The sequence below is a fragment of the Acanthopagrus latus genome, chromosome 22 (assembly GCF_904848185.1).
Source record: "Acanthopagrus latus isolate v.2019 chromosome 22, fAcaLat1.1, whole genome shotgun sequence".
Lineage (NCBI taxonomy): Eukaryota > Metazoa > Chordata > Actinopteri > Spariformes > Sparidae > Acanthopagrus > Acanthopagrus latus.
Genome location: NC_051060.1, coordinates 10898616 through 10921562, shown reverse-complemented (window position 1 = coordinate 10921562; position 22947 = coordinate 10898616). Strand labels below are relative to the sequence as shown.

Sequence of the window (22947 nt, the reverse complement as noted above, 5' to 3'; positions counted from 1 at the left end):
TTTCTAATTATTTTTTCTTCTTCTTTTTCTGCCTCTTCTCGTCTGTCTTTAATCTCCTTTTTTTTTTTTGGGAATTTCCGTCTATTGTTTCTTCTTCCTGTAGATCTCCTTAGTCTAATTTTCATGTTCCTTTTAATCGGCATCCTCCAAACCCTCTTCCCTCCCTACCTCAATTATCTGTTCACTCCTCCTTTGTCTTCTTTCAACACTCTGCCACTCTCGCTCTTTCACCCTCAGTTCTCTCATTTCTCTATGCCCCAATCTCCCCCTCCGCCCCCCCTCCTTCTTTCTCACCTCTCCTTAATTCCTCCAGTTTTGCCAATTTGTTTCCCTCTCTTTTACCTCTCCCCCTTCCTCCTCTTGTGTTTTGATTTCTGTCGCTCTCTCTCCCTCTCTCTTGCCTCCCAGCCATTTTTTTCCCTCGCCCATTTCCATCTCGCTCTCCATAACAGTGTCATTAGCATTTTCTAACGGAGCGGGCTAAATTGAAAATGCTAAACGAGTTTGTTTCTGTGGTAATTAGCAGTAACGAGGAACACAGGAAGTTAATGGAAATGACTTGCCTCGTTAGGAGGCAACTTCCTGTTGCACTGATTGAAGTTCCCATTTTTCGACAAACAAGGGGAACACATAAGACAGAACCCCGGGGCTGTGAGAGGAGTGGGCTTTGCGTTTGTGTACAGTATGTAATACATGTGAGTTTACATTATGTTTGTGTGTTTGGCTGTGTACGGTGTGTACATATAGTGGAGACACACTGTATTTTGGTCCTAATATCTGTCAGACGTACAAGTGTGTGTGTGTGTTGGGCTGTGTGATAAGCATAGCCAAAAATAGGCTGAAATAACAATAAACATCTCTGAATATGAAATATTTGGATACATTTATGTGTGTGTGTGTGTGTGTGTGTGTCAGTGTACCCTTGTGGCCCTCCTTACAACAACAGGTGAGTGAGATCCCGGAAAGTAAATGAGTATTTTTGATGGCCCCGCTCTTGAGGAAGGAAGCGTATTAAACTCTTTGACGTGTGCGATCGCACCTGTCAGCTAACAGCTAGCTGGCCGCCGCCGTGCACGGTCTCACAGCACCTCATCATGCAGGAGTGGGACTGGGCCCAAAAGCCATTCATTACTGCCTGTATGGGCGGCTCACAAAATAGTCCAGGCTGGATATTTTTCTGTGTGTGAAGGCCCTAGAACGGCCCAGAAAACTGTGGGTGGTGAAAAGAAATATGAGTAATGACTTCCCCGCTGCTCCGGTAGTAGGGATCCGCAGTGCGGAAGCAGCTGCGATCACACCGGGTATTTCCCAGTGACAGTCTGGATGTGTGAAGACAGTAATTGCACAATCAAATTTTTCATGCAAAATAAACGTCAGTAGATATCACCTGATGACTGTTTCTCATCTATTTTTCTCTAGTAGAAATAAGAATAGGCAGCTATTGACTTTGAAAGATACTTGAACTGAATTTACCATTCTGTCAACATGTTGTCACGCATGTTGTCAAACATTTCACCAGCCGTGAACCAGCAGTGTAATGATAGCAGTATGCCACCCCTTTTTTTTTTTTTTTTTCTTTAATGCTTCTCATTCAGTATCGGTGTAAATCAACCAGTGATGCCGGGATAATTATCTCACTCACCAAAAAAACAAGCCTCCCCAGTGCCATTTTGTCAGTAATCAAGAAGAGGATGATGGGTGACCCCATCTGTCGTCTTTTCAATTACTCGTTGTCAACTCTAGACAAGCACATACAAGGGATTGTACACAGCTTAATTGTGAATATTAATATCCTTTCTGAGAGAGTGTCTGAAATATGATTCAGTCTTAGCATACGTGAAGTAGAATACATTTTTTCAACGCTGAAAAATGTTTTTTCTTCTCACTCAAGCAAATCTGGTTTGTCGCTTTCGCTGTGCCACTGGCAATATTCAAATGCAACATGCAGATAAAAGTGTAGCTTAACTGCCGTTAATTTAATTTGAAAATGAGTTTGCTTTTTTTCCCTTTAAAGATGAAAAGCTTTCTGGATAAGCAGCAGGAGCTTTTTTTTTTTTTTTTTTGTAATTGTGTTACAGCTGCCTCATTATGCTCACACACCAAGAAACCGTGTTTATTTGGAGGATGAATGGAAATTTTAAAAAATGGAAGTCAATTTAGTTTCTACACAAATTTAACTTTCATTCAATGTGTTTGTGTGTGCAGAACTGTCAAGACAACACGGAGGGGGATCGCTGTGAGCGCTGCGCTCCGGGATTCTACGGTGTGGTCCGAGGTTTCCATGACGACTGCAAACCCTGCGCCTGTCCCCTCACCAACCCGGAGAACAAGTAAAACATTTTATTTTGTTCTCTGTAATGATTGTGTACATTTCTGTTACTTTCTCAAGATAGATTTTTTTTTTTTTTTTTATATATGTTTACAAGACAATTTCTTGAAAGCATTTTCAACTCTGGCTAGTTTCAGTCCGACCTGTGTAGCGGAGGGATTCGACAACTACCGATGTACCGCCTGTCCTGAGGGGTATCAGGGAAAATACTGTGAAAGGTGAGGGACACAAAATGATGGAAGATTCTAGACACCTTTTGTCCACCAGTCGTAATTAAAAACAATGGAAACCACTTATTGAAACAACAGTAGCAGTGACCTCCCTCCTTATTCCTGTGGTTCTTCTCGTCCAGGTGTTCTACTGGGTACCATGGTAACCCACGAATGCCGGGTGGCCGCTGCGAGGAGTGTAAGTGTTCCCCGTGGGGGGCGTTGTCTGGACCATGTGACCCAGTCACAGGCCAATGCCCCTGCAGGGTCGGGGCATCGGGGAAGTCGTGTGACCAGTGCATGGACAGGCATGTGTGTGGACCAGCTGGGATCATCTGTAAGACTAACACACAGCTATTTATTTAGCCTGCTGTTAGTGCTCCTCTTTCTTTCTTTCTTTCTTTCTTTCTTTCTTTCTTTCTTTCTTTCTTTCTTTTGTTCGTTCTCTCTTTCTTTCTTTCTTTCTTTCTTTCTTTCTTTTTTTCTTTCTTCCCTTCCGTTAATGGACATCTGGTCTAAATTAAAAGAATCTCAATCTCCGTATTGATGTTTTAGATGAAAACTATCAACTGAAGCAAAAATCCTTTTTCAAAGTCTGCATCTGCAACGACAGAATTTCACACAAAAGGGCTCAAGGACTCTGATCCCACATCACAGTCAAAGCAGCGCGTTTTGGTTTGAAACTGTCTTTACATCACTGAAACACCTGGAGGGAATTTCTTTAAATTTGGCACAAATGTCAACTTGGACTCAAGGATTAGGGTTTGAGCACAAAAAGCATGTTTCTTATAGGACATTATTTATTGGCATCGTACAGTATAATGATAACTTCAATATCACCAATTTAGTCTTCACTACATTATCCAATATTATAAAAGATGGACGGATGCACACTGGAACTTGACTGGAGTGCGGAGGGTATAACCATGGGGCAATAATTCTTGTCTTCTGTTCTCTCTGGACTCTCTCACGCTGCATCGTCACCTGGTGTTGTGATTCTTATTTTATTTTGGTGATGAAATGCAAATGAGCAGTCAAAGCCCTTTTCTGTGGTTGCCATGGGAGACGGGGGATCGTGGCAGAAGTCAGATTCGAGTCATTTAGGAAATAATTTCAATGCCATTTGGAGCTAATTTAAACTTAATATGACCATAATGGCGGGGCCAATTCGGCACCATTAGCATGTCTAGAGCTAAGAGAATATAGAAGAAAAGGTTGCGAGACGGAGGCTGATGTGAAATTGCTGCTGTCAGGTCAGAGAGGAAATTGCTTGCTCAGGTCTTTATGTGGTCAGACACAGAGCGTGTGTCCATAAATTGGCAGTGCAAAGTGCTGCAGTGCACCCTGACACCAAACCGGTAGCCTCCACGTCTAGACTATAATCACAACTCCTGATGGTGTACACAGAGTGGAGCGACCAGACTGCCGTTCACTTGTTGATGTGTGATTGCACTCTGTGTTTCAACCCCGCTCTTCCTTCCATTCTATCAGACACAGCCGAGCACTTTGGGTGTCGTGTAATCTTGAAGGGAAATGCAGGTAGCGCTCCCATCTCCGTAACGTCATTTGCGGTGCGATGCAGCTAAATTTCAATCTGTGATGCAGTGGGTTGCATTATTCAGTGTCACCTACAACCACATAAGAGTTTATGTTCCAATTTGTATGGCGAGGCGTACTGTAAGTAATATGACCTCAGTAATGGCTGAGCACAAAATGTGTCACCTATGATATTTATTCTATTTACAGAGCTTTAAAAGTGCAACCTGTAAGAATTGGCCGCCTGTCTAATGGCGTGTGTCCACATAGCGTCTTTTTTCAATTGTTCCATTTCCAATTGTTCCATCTGTTGTGAACTTAAAGAGTGATATCTCTGGTTATGGTTCTGGAAGCCCAGGGCCTATATTACCCACAGTGCAACTTAGTCACCAACATCATTGGGGGCAATTAATCTGATCACATGTAGCTTCCTCTGGAGCCGCAAAATGATTTACACCACTTTTTCCACAGATGCAGTAGTACTCCCCAAACACACCAACAACTAAAATTGGTGGAATTACCTTTCAACATGTGCTGTATTTTACATGTACATTGTTCTAGATATGATAATGTTAGCCATCATACATTTAATGGCACTGTAACAATCATGGTGCCAGAAACAAACTGCAGAGAACAAGGCAACAAGACGAGCGACCTGGCACACAACCCTTTTTCTACAAGGATTAAACCAAAACCTGACCAGCTGTAAGTCACTGACAGAGGAACACAGGCACAGGCGTGTTTTATTGAACTTGTATGTTGTGCATGTGTGCGAATATTCCTGTGTGAAGCATGTGTGCGCTAAACTGATCCCAGGATAATCACTGACATTCACAAGGTTTACTTTGGGCCGTCATGGGGCTTCTAGCCTCTATGCTGCGATGATAAATCGGAATATGCTACACTTCTTATACACCGTGGAGGAAGAATGTGATGATGTGCATCACTGGATAGAAAAATGTACAGTATAGCAACTGTGCAGCTTAATCTGTTACAGCCCTGACCACAGATCTAATGGCTTTGCATTTTAGAGTTCTGTGGTCACCGCCACAGCAGCCAGGCTTATAAAGATACAAAGCTAAAAACCTTGGAGGGAAACACTAAAGGGACAGTTCAGCCAGAAATTAAAAACACATATGTAGCCTGTAGTGCTGTGTATCCATCTAGATTATGCTGGTGTCAGCTGCAGAGTTTGGGAGATATCTGCCCTCTCTCAAATGTAATGGGCCGAGGTGGCATTCAGCCTGTAGTGCTTAAAGCACCATACAAACATAAAAAACTCCACAGCAGAAATCATGACCTGGTTACTCAAGATAATCCACATAACTTTTTTTGAGCAGTTTCAGGTGGGGACTATTTTCTTTCTGCCCAACTCCAGCGCGTAACCGTGCAGGAGGAAGCATGCATCTGCTCATTGGTGATCCACATGCGTGCCTGTGCTGTATGGGCTGGAAACATTAATGGTGTCCTCCTTCGTTCACCTTGTTGTAGTGATTTATTTGTTTCCTTTGATCAGTCTTCAATACTCCAAACAAATAATCACTTATGGCAGAACCAAACACTGGACGAATGTGACTGTCTACTTTGTCTAGACTAAGTGGTTTGTTTGTTGAACTGCAGAAGAAGTATGGAAAGTCTGGAAACAAAGGCAGCAATATTTCTCCATCTGTTTTTAAAACCTTGCAGATTTTGATTGGCTGTGGATTCAACATGAGATCATATGCCATTATACTTCAACTTGACTGAAAGGGCTTGATACACTGACAGAGAACTTTCCTCTGCCTTGTGATTAAAAAAATAGTTAATAAACTTCCCGGGTTCCGCGAAGCAAAAATTACATTGATTCCAACCATGTTTTAGTGGCTTTCTGCTCATAATACAATGTTTCCTTTGATTAACGTCAGGTCAGCCAGGTTATGAAAGTAAAATGGCTGCATTGAATAAAATAAACCCATCTAGGATTTTAAAAAGTAGATAACGTAGGAAAAAAAAACATAATTTCCTTGTGAGAGTGTAGATCGCCACTGCACATCTCTCCTGCCAATATATTTTCAGAACTCAACAACTCAGACCAAAACAATTTAGATTGATAAACAGAGCTACAACTTAGAGGAAAATGTGTATTTTTGACTTTTTGTTAACTCTCCCTTAAAGCCAAGTTATCTTACCTTAGTTAACTAACTATTGTTTTTTTTCAAGGAGCATCTATACAATAGTACCAGGTGTAACTTATGCAAATCAGTGTTATGACAATTCAGGAATTTTTGTCCCTTATGTTAATTCCAACTAGTAGGATTTGTCCTCAAGCATTGCATTGTACAGCACATTGTGACACATAGTGCTCTGTGCACTGGCCCACTGAGAACTTGAGCGTCGAAAGCCAATGTAGACATTACGGTTGCGTTTATGATTACTCTTTTTGTTGTCCGCTTTCTGAGAAAACAAAGTAGACCTGTTGAGTGTGTGAGACACCAACACAGCTGAATCATCTCAACAAAGACTCAGTAATTTTCAGAGCAAACTTTAAGGTAGCCAAACAACCACCATCTTGTGTCAACTCCTCACACGAGCTCATTTGACAATCTCAGGTCTGTCGAGCCAAACGCTGTGCAGACAGGCAAGCAACCAGCGCCACAGAGTGATGGGAGTGAGGCTTTTTGGCCGCAATCACACCTTCGTAGCTGCGTCGCACAGGACGTGTTAACGCTGCGTGGAAGTCAGCGAGTACAATCTGTCATTTCTGGGATCCTCGAATGGTTTCAGTCTGACATGCAGCTATTAACTCCCAAATACAATGCACTGCATGCTTACTGTACCTGTATGCGTTTGGGTGTGTGTGTGTGTGTGTGTGTGTGTGTGTGTGTGTGTGTGACTGCACGATTGCTTTAGTGTGTTTTGTGTGTTCTGGTTTTGTCAGAGATTGATAGACGGGAAACAGTTTTTATTTTATTTAATTTATCTTTGATTTCCCTTGTCAGAAATTTTAATTTCTGCAATAAATCAGCCCGAGGCTACAGAAGGGAAGAGAAATCCACACACGCACGATGCAAAAAAAAAAGAGAGAAAATGTGTATGCGCTTGTCTTAGTGAATTCCCCGGTGTGTGCTCGCCTTAGTGTGTGTGTTATTTAGCCTGCAGTGTGTGTGCTCATAATAGGTGATTTTGCCTCTCTGCGCTGAATTTCATGCATCGGCAGCCCTGTCTTTCTGATGCCAGAGTCACTTAAACAGAAAAACACAAGCAGACACGACGATCACACGCGTTAACACTCTACACATCCACAAGCCACATTCAGAAGTAAAAATGTACATAATATGACTTCCTTCCTTTCTGTCTTTTTCCTCTCTCATCGTCTTCTCATTTCGGTCTGCCGAATCAAAACTCAAACTGCCGAACATGCACACACACCCCCTGCTAGCTGTGTCTAACTCTGTGTTTTGCATTTGTTCCTCTAGCCTGTGATGACGAGTGCTCGGGCCTGTTGATCAGCGACATGGACCGCCTGTACCGCATCATCACCGAGGTCACCCTGACCACGCCCCTTCCACCACCTTATAAGGTCTTGTACCGCTTTGAGAACATGACAGACGAACTCAAGGTAAGATCTGTTTCTGCGCCTGTCTTAATTCAATATGGTGTCTTCGTTAGTTTCAATTAACTCACATCATCACGTTGTCTTTAACTAACTGTCAGGCAAAGCCCAGGCCGCCTTAGTTACTGTTGCTACGGCTATCTAGTTTTCCATTTTATCACAGCAGTACAGTAGACAATTACAGTATGAGTCCCAGATTTACTGCTACAAATTCTTTGTAATCTCTTTCATGTAAGACGGAAGAAGATTTGAAAAAGGAAAACTTGAGCAGGAACAGATCAAAAGTTGCAAGGAAGCTTCTATGCACTTGTAAATAATAGAAGAAAAATAAAAGTTTAAAAGGAGGCAAAAGCAGGCCCATTTCTTGCCATCGATTTTGCAGGATGAAATGTCAACATAGCTAAAGAAGCTAGATTAGCATTGACATTCAGTAGCATTAGAGCATTTCTTCTGCACACTGTACTTAATGAAATAATGTAAAGTAGATGTTGTAGAGACAGTTCGAGACAATATATTAAACACTCTGTGTGTCATCCAGTGAGACGGCCCTCTCCTCATTCAGCTCACTCAACCTGAAGTACTTAGAGGAACACTGTCATTAGCCTCTAACATCTCAATTGTTTTCAATTGTTTTCAAAGTGACATTTAAGTTTTTCCTAAATTGCCTCCTCCTCGAGTACAAATCATCATTTTAGGCCATTGATCGTTCGCTTTGTCAACAGCATGATACACACAGAATTTTTAACTTCCCATGTTTTCACTGAATTATGGTTTAGTTATCATTTCATAATGTTGTTCTCAACAGTTAACCATATTAACCATGTTTACTGTGAGTTTATTCAAATATATTTATTTTCATCGTGTATGTTTTCCTTTAATTCCCTCCTTATTTCTCCCTTGCTCATCCTCTCCTCTTTGGCTCTACAGCACAGAGCCAAGCAGTTCAAAAGCCTAGCCCCGGGCCAGAATGTGTCAGACATTTCTCAGTGTAATTCCTTCATCTCTCTGTTTCTCTCCGGCAGCACATGCTGTCACCTCAGAAAGCTCCGGAGAGATTACTGCAGCTGGCCGACTCAAACCTGGGATCACTGGTCACTGAGATGGACCAACTACACAGCAGGGTGCAGACACTTTTTGTTTTTGTTGTGGCTCGACTTTAATACGTCGTCTGTCTTCCCTTCTCTCTTCATTCTCCTTTCACCCTCTGTCTACGTCTTTTCTCGAACATAACGAGATGGGGAAAATATAGACCGTCACGGGGGAGCATGGTTTATGCCGACACTTATGTACAAAGAACAGCAAAGACACAAGTCTGGTTACTTCTGTGACAAGCTGTACACAGCAAGAGAGACAACATGGTCCATCCAGCGGCCGGCTGCAGCATGCTGACTGAGATGAAAGCAGTCGAGCAAACTATTGAAACACTTTTCTAACATGTAGATTAAGTGTCAGAGAGGCTGTCAGGGGATCAACCAGCTGAGCGGCAAAAGTGCAAATTTGAGTGGACAACATGCTGGGACTGCAGACGGATAAATCATGGATAAATTATGAGGCGCTACACCCCTGGGCACCGTACCTTGATTAATCTGTGAGGGGCCCCGGGCAAAAATAAACCAGTGGGCCCCAACCCCCTCATACCTTCTGCTCTTTTTTTCTGCTCATTTTAAGAAAATGTAACATGTAAACACAGAAGATATAATGAAAATCTCAAAGCTGGATTTTGGCATAGAAATCCTGTAGACAGGGCTTCAGAATGTGGAAATAAAGCAGGTATGCATTGGGTAATCTGGCAAAGAAATGACCCATTATCTTACAGCACTATCAGAGATATATTAGTATGACAGCGTGGATATGGAACCTTTTTTTTTTTTTTTTTTTTTACAGAATATAATGCAGAAAAAAAGGGTCATGAATGATTATTACATCCCTGTTAAGTTTATTTTTTCAGTGCACTGCTGTCATTTCTGTTTATAGTAAAACGTTAACATATACTCCCTGCATTACGTACTTATCTCTGCTGAAAGTGTCTGGTAACCAGTAAAATATGGCTCGGAATATTGAAATGAGAACTTTTTTTATTCCCTAATGTCTGTATCAGAATCTGCCCCAAAAATCCGGTACCAGTTGGGCTCTGATTTAAATTGCGATTATTATAATTTCTTTTCAAATTTTGAAATACCCTGTAGACTTGAAGTAGACCATTTGCATGATTAACATGAAATGCCACCTTAGAAATAGTTTTCTTTTTTTTTTTTGGCACAAGCTCCTTATCCACCACATCACCCAAAGAAGAGTGGCTTGAAGTAATTCTTTGAAAAAGCATCTGGCTATTGGCCTTATCACTCTCTGTTGGGGTGTTCACCTAGCACAGATCAGTGAGGTCAGTAAGGTCATGTGAAGTTTAGATCTGGAGGTAGGACATAAAAAGACATTAAATACTATTAAATATCTATTCGATTGAGCTCAAGGGTAGATGGTGGAAAGCTCCACCGTTGATCATGATCCTACATAAATCAGACCACACACCCCTAAAAGCCGGCCCGCACTTCACTGTCAGTCAGCAGAATAACCAGCAGCCAGATGGGTGAGAAGTGGTCAAAAACTCCACAGATTATTATGCCGGTTTATATCATACTATGATGGCGCATATTCCAAAATAAATGTGAATTAAATGAGCACAAACCAGATGACAAAGCAAGGCTGTGGCTTTCTGATCCCCCGTTGAGGTCCATTGTGACAAATTAGAACAGAACATAAAAGCACTTGGATCCGGATGAGGATTGGGATCAAAGATCATGATCAGAGCACCCTGTACTGATTGAGTCTGATAAATTACCATCCAGTAATGTTAAAAAGTCACTTCAAACAGAGCTTCTTAGGGGGTCCCTGTGGCCCAAACACATGAAGCATTTTATCTAAAGGGTTTAAAAAGAAGGAGGGAATTGTCATGTTTTTGCACAACAAAACACCCAAAAGCATTCCTATTTATTTAAGCCCATACAGAATGCAAAAAAACTTTTTTTTAACTTAACGGTCTTTACCGTCACAGTTATGTAGCCAAAAGGAGAGAACGGAAATAGAAGAAAACACCACAAGTGGGGATGGGGGGGTGTCTACAAGTGCCAAGTGGGGAAAAATAACACTCACATCCATGCTGTCAAGATATACACCCTTTTAGGGACCGGGGCCTTGACATTTGTTGACAGCGATGCTATCACAACACACACACACACACACACACACACACACTCTCACACACACCAGCTAAAATGATATAGCAAAGTCTTGTCAAGTCACAACAATAATTACCCTCTCTCGCTCTCGCTCTCGTTCTCTCTCTCGCTCTCGCTCTGTTGGTATGGGTGTTTGTGAGGTTTTGTTTTCTCTTTTTGTCAATAATTCATTCATCTGTGTGTATGTTCCGGCATGTGAGTGCATTAATAAACAAGATAGAAGGTCAACAGACAGAACTGCCCCCCCCGCCCTCATTGATTGTGTATATGTACTGCTGTCATCATCTGTCATTCTTTTACATCCTTACAACCTCATCCCTCCATCTTTTCCTCCCCTTAGTTAGGCAGTAGTCGATACGTTCACTTATTCAACACTTGTTTATTATTTTATTGTGTGTATGTGCGTGTGTGCGGGTGTGTGTGTGTAGGCCACTAAGGTGTCTGCTGATGGAGAGCAGGTGGAGGATGATGCTGACAGGATTCATAAGCGAGCTGAGGACCTGGAGCAGTTCATCAGGGATACGCTGCTTGGAGCTAGAGGTTGGAAAAAAACGAACACCACCTTCCCCTCCGTTGCCTGCCTGCCTGCCTCCACATCCTGTCAGCTGGGATTTCTGGATTTATCTGTCTACTCTCTCACCAGTTTCATTCGTCATTAGGAGCACATCGCATTATATTACGTTGTATTAAATGTAAGGGATCCCTGTGGGAAATTTAGGTTATTACATTAGAGTATAAAGGGATATAGATAAGGAAGGGGTTGTGTGAAAAGAGAAGCTAATGAAATAAATAATTATACTGACAGAAGATATTAAAAAGCTTCAGTGAAATGAAGACGTAGCGTCTTCAGAGCGACTTACAAGTTGAGATAAATGTGAAATCAATGCTGCAATAAGAAAAGTGTCATTGCTATCCAGACCAGTTTTGGTGTTGTTACCCCATCTTCGAAGTGAGGCGACAAAAGCATCTTTCCGCCTCCTTGTTAGCGCCAGTAATGGAAAACTTAGCTCCAGCACAATGGCTGATGGGCCGATGGCCAGCTGCACGCGCTTGCTGCCAGCTGCTGGTGCAAAAGTGTAGCCTGAACAATAAAGCAGGATCCAGCGGGCTGTAGCATCGCTAACCACGGTGATAAAGAGTCCCCCACCAGGATAATGGGGTGCAGTGACTCAGTGTGTTGTATTGTGTTAGCAGCGAGTCACTGTGCTCGTGCCCTGGGAGGGTGGCTCTGTGTGCCAGCATTGAGTCTGCTCCAACAAAATGCTGCTTGCACATTTGTAGGGTTGAGGGAAAACAAGTGGTGTTTGTGTCCAGCTGATGAATGTACAGCAGAAGTCCAATACTCAGTCTGCCTTTGGTTCTGTTTGGTTTTCTACTGACTCCCAAGGGAAGCATCTGCCGCATTCTGCTGCTAAATGCCAGACTTTACTCAGCAGCCAGTAACTAATATCTGTCTGCTGTGGTACTGCATAAGTGTACAGTGTTTTCTTTTCTCTTCACTTCTGTTTGGACTGTCCCTCTCTTTTCTCTCGACTTCCTGTTTGGGCTGTCATTCTCTTTTCTCTCGACTTCCTGTTTGGGCTGTCATTCTCTTTTCTCTCGACTTCCTGTTTGGCCTGTCCTTCTCTTTTCAACTGACTTCCTGTTTGGGCTGTCCCTCTCTTCTTTTCTCTTGACTTCTGTTTGGGCTGTCACTCTCTTTTTTCTTGACTTCCTGTTTGGACTGTCCTTCTCTTTTCAACCAACCTTCTGTTTGCGCTGTCAATCTCTTATCTCTTGGCTTCCTGTTTGGACCATCCTTCTCTTTTCAGCCGACTTCCTGTTTGGGCTATCCCTCTCTTTTCTCTTGACTTCCTGTTTGTACAGTCCTTCTCTTTTCTCTTGACTTCCTGTTTCGACTGTCCTTTTCTTTTCAACTGACTTCCTGTTTGGCCTGCCCTTCTCTTTTCAACTGACTTCCTGTTTGGGCTGTCATTCTCGTTCATTATGACTTCATGTTTGGACTGTGCTTCTCTGTTCACCTGACCTCTTTTCTCTTGACTTACTGTTTTGACTTCCTTCTATTTTCTCTTGACTTACTGCTCAGACTGTCCTTCTCTTTTCATCTGACTTCCTGTTTGGGCTTTCCTCTTTTCTGTTGACTTCCCATTTTGAGTAGGAAGCAGAAAAAGCACATCCTCAGTTAAAAGCCAGGCAATGTCCTTGTGTCCTGGGCCCTACACAAGAAGTCAAAACTGGAAGACTTTTGTTGAAAAAAGCTAGAACACTTAAAGGAGTGGTGAATCAAAACAGTAAAGCTGCGGCTGGGAAGACCAAAACAATAACTCTTCTGGTAGTTCTCTAAGGGTTTCACCTTTCACATACATTTAATATTTTTTTCTATTGTTAATATAAAATATTGACTATAGCAGCTTTAAGCTTGGAGGGTTATTTGTTTTTGGAGTGCTCATCCACTGTCGGGTAATAAATCAGCAGTAAATCAATTGATTAATTACTTTTTTGCTGGATACCTCCTCTCCATTTACTCCTGTGTGTTGAAGTTCTTTTTTTTTTCATACTCTTGTGTTTGTGTTAACGACAGATATCGAATGAATCCACATCTTCCGCTATTAAAACCGTCCTGCTGCAGGATGTTCTGTTCCCACTGGTGTAAAACATCCTCTCACTGGCAGAACCTCGTAGTACAGTCCAGATGGTTCACTCTGGCTTCATGCAGAGGACTTGTCTCGTTCTGTCTCTGCATGCATAACTAGCGGATTTTTTGTTTTACACTTGAGCTTTAGTATCTTTTTGCCAGAGCAGCTGCAGCATGGCCTCCCTCAGCCCCCCGCATCAGAGGCTGTGATGTGACCGGCTTGTGGTGCGACGTCAGTTTAGTGGTCTCAAAGGGGGTCCAGTGTTTTTGAGCCCTACCATCTGGGAGCTATTTTTTTTTTTTTTTCAGAGGACAACGGGTGTACACTCCAGTTCACACCGTCTTGTTAATCATCGTCATCTTGGGGCCAGGAGTTCCACCTTGCAGGTCACACTGACCATTCTTGCTGGGATTGGTTGAGCTCTTCATTAGCTGCCGCCAAGTCTCACCCCCCCAAAAAAATGGAACAGCTCTTTCGTTGGCACACACATTGTTAGTCCCTCTGTTCCTTTCTCTGGCTTCCATATCAGTCTTGAAGATAAAAAAAAAAAATTTTGAATGAAATGTAGGATCATGAGATATTTTTCTATAAACTAGTCAGTGAAATTCCTTTGTGACTTCGTAAAGAACAGCTGCACACAAGATCCTCTTTCTGGAGCTTTTATTTGTAGATGAAGGTTGCTCAGTTGTGTTGAGACTGTGTGACTTTCCAATACTGTGACCCTCTTTTAAGACATTCATGTTGGTTGAGAAAGTTTAGTTTACCATTTAACAGTTTAAACAGACTTTAAAATGCTCAGTCCATGCAATACTTTCTGACTGTGTTAACCTTGAGTTGAGATTATGTCAGCTGGTACTTGGTGCAGAGCCACAGTTCATCAGAGGTCCTCGTCAGGTCAACTTTCCCTCCAGCCCTTTGTTTTCCAACGTCGCTATCCTCCACAGCTCTCTAGCCACCATTTCCAACAGAATTTAGCTTTTGCCCTTTTTAGCTCAAATTGCGGCATGATTTAAAAAGGAGGAAATCAATTCTTTTGTCGTGGATGTATAGTGAGAACTAAATGCAGTATTGGAAGCAGGGGAAACCATTCCTGTTAAAGTCAAATGATGCAGGAAGCCAAAAAAGTTCAACAATACAAAATTTCCCTGATCCAGCCAGCTAGTCCCAGCCTGTCTTGTAATGCCACTCCATCTCCAGGTCTGGAACACTATCTGCATAGCTAACTGCGCTATCACACACAGCTCTAGTCATGTCCTAGTAGGATTTAGCAGGTATACGTGCACTTTTCACAGTCTCTCCCTAACCCACACTGATGTTAAAAACAACTAATCTGCTCTGCGTAAAACTCTGCACATAATAAGTTATTTTGATTACCATTATGGAATTGCCATGGCTTCTGGGATGAAAACAAAGTAACAAAACCAACACATAGCGAGTGGCGGTGATGAAACTGTCCTCTCCTTGTTGTTGCTCCAAGCTCTCTGGTCCTCTGCCTAATCACAGTGTGATTGTGGCTTTCGTGTGTGTGTGTGTGTGTGTGTGTGCGCGCGTGTGTGCTTGTGAGCGAGGAAAAGAGAGTGTGTCGTGGCTCACTGGATGATTGAGAGTAGCAATTAGAGACTTAATTAGTGGCTATCACAAACACACACCGACACAGCACGCACACAAACACTGGCGCAGATGTGCACACATTCATACAACTACACAGACGCGCAGCCATACACAGACACTCGTGCACACGCATAATGAGGCAAGAAAATACTGTACACACTTGCCTCAGTGTGTGTGCCCGTGTTTACTAGATACCATAATATGATTCCATCCACGTTTTAAGTGTTTAATTGGCTTTTAAATCCCGCTATGTAATTATATGGCTGTGAAACACGCACGCACACACATGCACACATACGTGCGCGCACACACACACACACACACACACACACACACACACACACACAAACAAACAAACACAAATACTCACACAGACACTCACACACATCCACTCATACAAATGCAGCATGCGCACACATACACATATGCGGTGCAGCTGTTCATTAGCATGATGGCTTTAGTTCTGTCTTGGCTCTAATCACATCATGTTTACATTTCAAATAAGAGAAAATGCTGCATCGCCACAAACACACACAGGCCCGCCCACCCACGTACCTACAAACACTCACAAACACACTATTTAAGTTCCAACTTGCTTTAATCACGCCACGTTTACATTTCAAATGAGAGAGGAGCAAACCGCCGCTGCAGACGCCAAACTCACACAACAACACCAACAAACTTGCTACATGCACACGCACAAAATGGCAACACACAACTGCATCCTCTGTTTTGCTGTGTCTCTCACACACACATACGCATGCACGCATGCACGCATGCATGCACACACATACACATGCGCACACACTTATCATTAACCAGTTTGAGCAGTTTGAGTATTATTCAAATGAACCTTGGAGTGTTTTAGTGCAGTAGTTTCATCATTGATTGATTAGTTTGAGATTCATTGCCTTTAATTTGATAAAAGCAGGGCAAACATGAAGTGTGCCAAAATCACTGGCTTTGAATGGTGTTAAAACAGTTTGCTTGTTTGTGTGCGTGTGTGTGTGTGCCAGGCTCTCAGCATGTGTCTGTGTTTAAATGACTCAAGATCAAGAGGTTTGATTTTATTTCTTTCTGTTTGAGCCGTAAAGCTGACATATGAAAGTGGAGCTTACACAGAAATTCATCCATCAGGTCTGTTTACTGCTAGTATGATACAACATCGACATATTTTACTCTATATTTGTTTGTGGGGCACTATGTAGATTTGGAGAAGACTTTCAAAATTGGGATTTTAATATTTGCAATATCAATGAGGTAAGAATACAACGTCAGAAATATGTATCTTTTATATAAGTGAATAAGTGCTTGCTTGCTTGCTCGCATGATGGCACAAGGAATCATGGGCAGACTATCATCAGTGCTGATGTTGTTAATACAGATGTATCTTCTCTATTCAAATGCTGGATGCATGTTAATGTGTATTTTCATTCACGTTACATTTTTTTTGAAAGATATAAACTGTTGAAGACCCACGTGCTTCATGCTAGCATTGTCATTGTGAGCAAGTTAGCACACTGAGGTTAGCATTTAGCTCAGCCTATCAGAGCTAGTAGATTTATTGTCTCGTTTAAACATGAAACTATAACAGTGTAACCCATTTTAAAGTTACACTGTTGTATAAAATGAGCATAACACGGTACCTTTAAAGATTTCTGTCATATTCGGGAACCCGTGAGTAGAATTAAGCGCCACAAGTTACTCTGCCCCTTGGTGACCTCAAAGTCAATTAATGCAGATTTGATTAGCAATCAGGGCACCTGAAATAAAGTGAACATTAAAACAAAAGACACCTGAAGGCATCGATAACAGTTATACTGTTCCAAAATGTTTATCTGTTTTTTAAAGTTTCCAGAGATGCTGGAAGAGAAACTGAATTTTTTTTTTCTGTCAGTGCTTTTTTGAAGCAATAACTTAAACTGAATCTGTCCATCTGTGGTATCCTCACAGCAGTCTTTCTGTGCGTCTGTGTGTCCAGACCTCCAGTTGAAGGCTGCCGAGTTGAACCAGACTCTCTCGCGGAGAGACGGAGCTCCCGACAAAAGCCTGAAGGAGATGAAGGAGGAGATCCAGGCCATGCTTGCCGAGATGAGAAAACGACAGCTTGGAGGGAAGAAGAGCATTGCAGAGGAGGAGATGGAGTACGGACACACATCAACATACACACACACACACTCACACACACACACACACACACACTCTCTCAACCACACGCATAGGTCGCGTATCTTTCTCCCACACACAGGAAAAATGCAGACTTTGAGAAAAGTTATCAGACAGATCAGTCTTTGTCTCAGGCACACATTTCTGAGCGTGCACATACACACGCATGATGAGCGGACCACGGGTGTAACATTTCTTAAAGAACTGAGTGAAAATATGCCAAGAATGGCATTTGGAGAGAGGAAAAAACTGAGTATCTCTGCTATTTTGCACTGTTTTAGTTTTCATCTTTTGTGTTTTGTCAGTTGTGTTAGTTGACATAATCAGAGGCCTCACTCTGATTACTGCTGTTGGTATGGAACCACTCACAATACCTATTGTTTTGTTTTTTTATACATGTTTTTTTCTTAGTTTTCGCATATACCCCTGTGCTAATGCATTCACCTTTTGTATCTTGGATCGCGTTTGTCCCTGCTGGGAACTTGGGAACTTGTTTTTCCACACTGTATTTCTGCACTAGACAGTTTCTTTTTGCTGAACTTGCAGAATGACAGAGAGGAAGAGGAGACAGAAATGGAGTATCCATGAAACTCAACTCAATTAATCCATATGTAAAAATAGATACATTTTTTAAAAGCCCTATATGCTATAGAAACACATTAACTGTAGTGTGTGTTTCCACCCAGTAAAATGACAAACGTTCTAATATTTCATTTGCATTACTAAAGTAAGTCAGATACCAGGTTTTGTAGGTTTCTGGTTTTGCTGGTCTGGTTTAGTGAATGAGCTTCAACCGGTTAGATTTTGTGCCAACTGACTGAACTTGCATTGGTCAGGTGTAACGCCAGGTGGAGAAAACTAGCAACACCTGGCTAGTTAGCAGAAGCCCCGGTCGACAAGAGAAAACTCACATCAGTAACACACTGGTGCAGGTAATGCGGCCTCTCATTAGAGTTACCTGCTGTTGTGTAGCCTACTGTTGACAGCCGCTCCTTTTGGCCCTATCAAAGTTAGTGCATTATGCTGTCAATGTAAACTCAATGCTTTCTGTATCAGCTTCAAATTAAAAGCCCTCTAAGCATATCAGTGGAAAGAGACCCTTGATTTCTTAACAAATCTTTTACTGTCACATATTGTCAGGAAAGTGTTGTGGCAATCGAATTGACTTGCAAGGATAACCTACATGACTACAGTTTCACGCAACTGAAGTCAAATTCAGACGAAGACAATTTAAGTCAAATCATTCTGAGAAATGAAAACGATACATGTTGCAGTTGGCCTGATGGACTGTAGTGCGACTACACTTCGTGGGCTCACATTGTTCTCCTCTAGAGAGCGACTGAGTCTCGGTTGACATCTAGTTGTGAAATTCTATATTACCAGCATGGTCGGGTGTTTTGCCTAATATCAAAGCGGTTTGAATTTTTGTTTTTTTGAATCTACCCAACCCTAGTCAGTTACATGATTACACTCTTTAAGCTGTTTAAGTGTAGATTGTTTGAGGAGTATAAACTGTTTTACCTACTGCTGACAGTGCAACTTTGACAACACTGAATTCAGAACTGAGTTTTCCTGTTATAGAAGTTTCAAGAGTCAATTAGGGCCTAATTGATTTTCATATCATACAGAAATAAAGGGAGCTTGGCGGATGCCTACAGTGGTAGAAAAGATGCAGCAACAACACACAGGAAAAGAGATTAATCATGCAAAACCACTGGTCCTTGAATATATTTCTCTCTCTCTTTGATTTCTTTCGTTCTTTCTTTTTGTTGACTCAGAATTAAATTTTACCGAGCAGACATCAGATTGCCACATATCCCAAAGCCAAGAGTCCGTGCTGATGTTTCAGCAAAGTGCTTCTCACTTTCTACCTCTCCCTCTCTCAAGACATTTGATGAAATTAGTAATCTACTCTATTCATCCCTCCTTCCTCCCCCTCTCTCTTCCCGTCTGTCTCTTTCAGTGAATGTTGACAGGGTCGATGAGTTAATTAAAAGCGCTGTATGGCCGAAGGGGTAGAAACAAAGAGCGTGTATTGAAAAAGGAGAGTCACAGAGGGAGAGGGGAACAAGTGACAGATGGACAGAGTTGTAGCAGGAGAGGGTGTAAGAATAAGAGAGGCAAAAAGAAGTTGCCACTGCCACTGACTGGCTTGTCTGTCAGCCTGTGTTTGATTATTGAACTAAACCCTGAGGGGGATCAGCAGAGAAAAACACAAGCATCAACAGATGTTAAAGGGATGCTTCAGCAAAATGGAAAAAGCTGGCGGAGTTGCATAAGTTTCTTATTTTTCCATGCTTCATATACTCTCAGTCACAGTCTTTGCGTTCATGCTCCAAGTTTGACTTTCCATTGATATACTGCATTTTTATAGATTGTAATGATGTAGTAGCCAGTTGAGTAATGCTCACACACCCCTCCCGTTTATTTTGTACTTAATTGTATTATGTTTTTCTTCACACGATTCCCCAAAGGGTTCATTAAAGTTTCATCAGCCCCAATCATTACCTTGCATGTATCCCAAAACTGCGGGAAATTGTCCTCTGAGTGATGTCAACTGGAGGACACTGGATCCTTGTTGTCTTAATTAATGCTGAAGGTGAAAAATAAGACTCATTACAGGGACGCCTCGGTAAACATATGGTTATTAAACTGTTGTAAATACTTCCAAAGTGGGAAGGCTTTCTGAAAATTCCTGTCAAAGGAAAGAGTAATGAGAGGAATTTTGAATTTAACTAAATGCTGCTTTGCAAATCTGAAGAAGTTCAAGCAAACAACTTCACTCTGGTGCTGCCGTTTTCCAAAATGGCAATGTACTTGCACTAAGGGCCAGGTTGTACTTGGAGAGAACTAGTTTGTTCAATGTATGATCTCACCACGTCGGAAGGTAAAAGCCTCACTCAAAGGCGGTGTGAAAAGCCTGCTATCATGGTGGGAGGTGAGACATAATCATCATTTAGGTCTGATTTTAACAGCCCACATTTCCAAGCACTCAGTTGTAGTGTAGTACACAAGTACACAAAAGCAGGTGTGTAAAGGATGAAAAAAACCCTTTTTTTTATTGCACGGAGAGATTTTTTGAAATCGCCACATGAGATGAATGTTGAATTATAAAGAAATTGGACGTTGGCGCGCTTCAGATCTGATTTTGCAAAGTTGTTGAGGTGGAGGGAGCTTACAAAGTTTTTAGATCATAATTCAGTCACTTCTGGAGGTCGTAGACTGTCCCCCAAGCTGTATATTATTTTTGCTGCATGCCTGTTGTGACTCCACCAGTCTAAAATCTATCTTCCCCAAGACAGAAAAAAAATGTTGTCACTCCCTACCACCAATTTTGCGCAGCTAGGTGTCTCCTCGTGGGAAGTGTCAGCATTAGAGCCATTGGTTAAATGTAACTGATTAAAATGACTCAAATACTGTACTCAAGTTGTGCAGAAGTCTAGTTAGTCTACCACATCTCAGAGGGAAATATCATTTTTATTTCACTCGAAACACACAGAGAGTTTTTTAAAATTCCAATGTTTTGTTCTCAATCAAACACACAAACCATTTATACAAGCAGAACTAAAATTATTAGAGTCAATGAATTAGTGGCAAAAATCATTGTGAAGGTGTTACTTTGGGCTCTGTGCATTTCTCATTCTGTATCAGAAATGTTACAAGCTAAACTAAATCAGTTAATGGTGGAAATAATCAGCAGATTAATACATAACGAACATAGTTGCAGTCCTGTACAAAAACGTTCAGAATGAGCACTCGCTTGACGAACTATAACATCAAAATCCTGCTAATAACAAAATGATATAATATAATATGATAGTAAAAGGGACCAACACGTATCAGCGCCTAGCTTCCTAATATGCAGTCAAATGAACGATGCTAGGGGTGACAACAGCATATCAAAGCCGCAAAGAACTGATGAAATGACCCTTTAACGGCTGTGTCAAGTGTCTTTTTTTCTCATCCCTGGACTCTCTCAATAGTTGTTTTGTAGGCAGTCTGTTGAAAACATTCTAGATCTGATGCAGATTTTATGCCTCACAGTATCTCCATCAGACTCCGAAACTGATGAGGCCCATGTCTGCAGTTGTTTGTTATTGTCGTCGTTTTTTTCTTACTTCAGCCTCATTATCTGCCAGTTTAATCTGTTGCTGTTATGATATTACTGCAGCGTGCGTTTGCACATGTTGCTTCAGTCGCCCACCCGGTCACATGCAGACGCGCCTGCATTAGTGTGACCACGTTGGAAATGTTTAACACCGCAACAGTTTAATCCAGCTGCGCCCGAGGGATCAATAGAAGAAAATCAGCAATTCCATTCCAGCATTGCAGCGCTCAGTCATATGGAGTGATTATTGTCTCGCGGAGGCTCGGTCACGCACCACAACAGCTCTCCTCGCCTCTCCTCTGTGAATTGTTGCATTCACATACACTAACTTATTCCACTGTTCCACTTTTGTGCCCCATGAATAACACTGTGTTAAATGACCAAAATCTAAATGTAAATTTTCTAATCTCTCCCTCCCCCTCTCCTCCCAGCCTTGCAGAGGAGTTGTATCAGAAAGTGAAGAGATTATTTGGCGACCCCCATCAGGCCACAGAAGACCTGAAAGCAGAGGTAATTATAACTCCTAATCTTTCCTCTTTTGTCTTCGATGTCCCTAAATTAATGACATTAACTTTAATGCTTCCCCATCTGCTTCCCAAGATAAAAGAGAAGCTCTCAGACCATGAGGCGAAGCTCCAGGAGGCCCAGGATCTCCTCTACTCTGCCCAGGGAAAGACGAGGCAGGCTGGATCACTGGCCGAACAAAACAAAGCTAACCTCACAGCCTTGGAGGTAGAGATGCACACAAACTTATGGTCTCACACACATTGACACACACAAATGCAGTCAGAAAGCACTGGGCTTTATAAGTGATTTCTATACTCATGGTCATCATGCGTACTGCAGTTAACTACTATTTGAATCCTCTCATAATATATAAACTGAGGTAACTATTAACTGATGTTAAATATTCCATCCTCATACCTTCAATAATTATAATTTATTTCCTTTCAAACTAAGCTGCCTTAGTTGATTTTGACCTTGGTGTGCTAAAGAAAGACGAGAACCTTGCTGGTCACCCAAGTGGGTTTCTTTGGCCTACACCTGACCGGTAACTGAATTTTCCAAGTAATTTTTTGTCAAGGAACAACACTTCATCACTTGTTTTTTCAGGTGAAACTAAAAAGTAATTGAAACAGGTTTTTTCACAAAAGACCACTTGGAAGAGGTCATAAGCAAAGTAATTTAGCATTCCCGGCTACCTAATTGCAACAGACCACTCGAGTCATACTGTACTCTTGTTCCAGTGTAATTACACAGATCAGCCAAAACACTAAAACCACTTAAAGGTGAAGCGAGTAACATTAATCATCTCTTTACAATCCCAACTTGGGTCGTGGCACTTGTGTGGATGGTCTTTGACACAACCATAGACACCACTGCAGACCAAGCACACCCCCTCATGGCTACGTCATTCCCTCCATGGCTCTGACCTCTTCTGGCACATCCAATGGATGCCCGATAGTATTAAGATCGAAAAATGAAGGCCCCCAAAATTGCACAAAATCGCATCACAATCACCGCATT

General features: G+C 41.9%; 1 protein-coding gene across 4 annotated transcripts in view; it reads left to right on the top strand.

The window, feature by feature from the left end:
- lama2 (laminin, alpha 2) overlaps positions 1-22947 on the top strand; it is a 193327-nt gene that overhangs the window by 133077 nt on the left and 37303 nt on the right. For all 4 annotated transcript variants that reach the window (XM_037086256.1, XM_037086255.1, XM_037086254.1 and 1 more), the window contains 9 exons: positions 2206-2330; positions 2461-2547; positions 2682-2875; positions 7530-7672; positions 8689-8787; positions 11328-11439; positions 17128-17290; positions 21852-21930; positions 22021-22152. In XM_037086256.1, the coding sequence (XP_036942151.1) occupies positions 2206-2330; positions 2461-2547; positions 2682-2875; positions 7530-7672; positions 8689-8787; positions 11328-11439; positions 17128-17290; positions 21852-21930; positions 22021-22152 (1134 nt within the window). The remainder of the gene's footprint in view (positions 1-2205; positions 2331-2460; positions 2548-2681; positions 2876-7529; positions 7673-8688; positions 8788-11327; positions 11440-17127; positions 17291-21851; positions 21931-22020; positions 22153-22947) is intronic.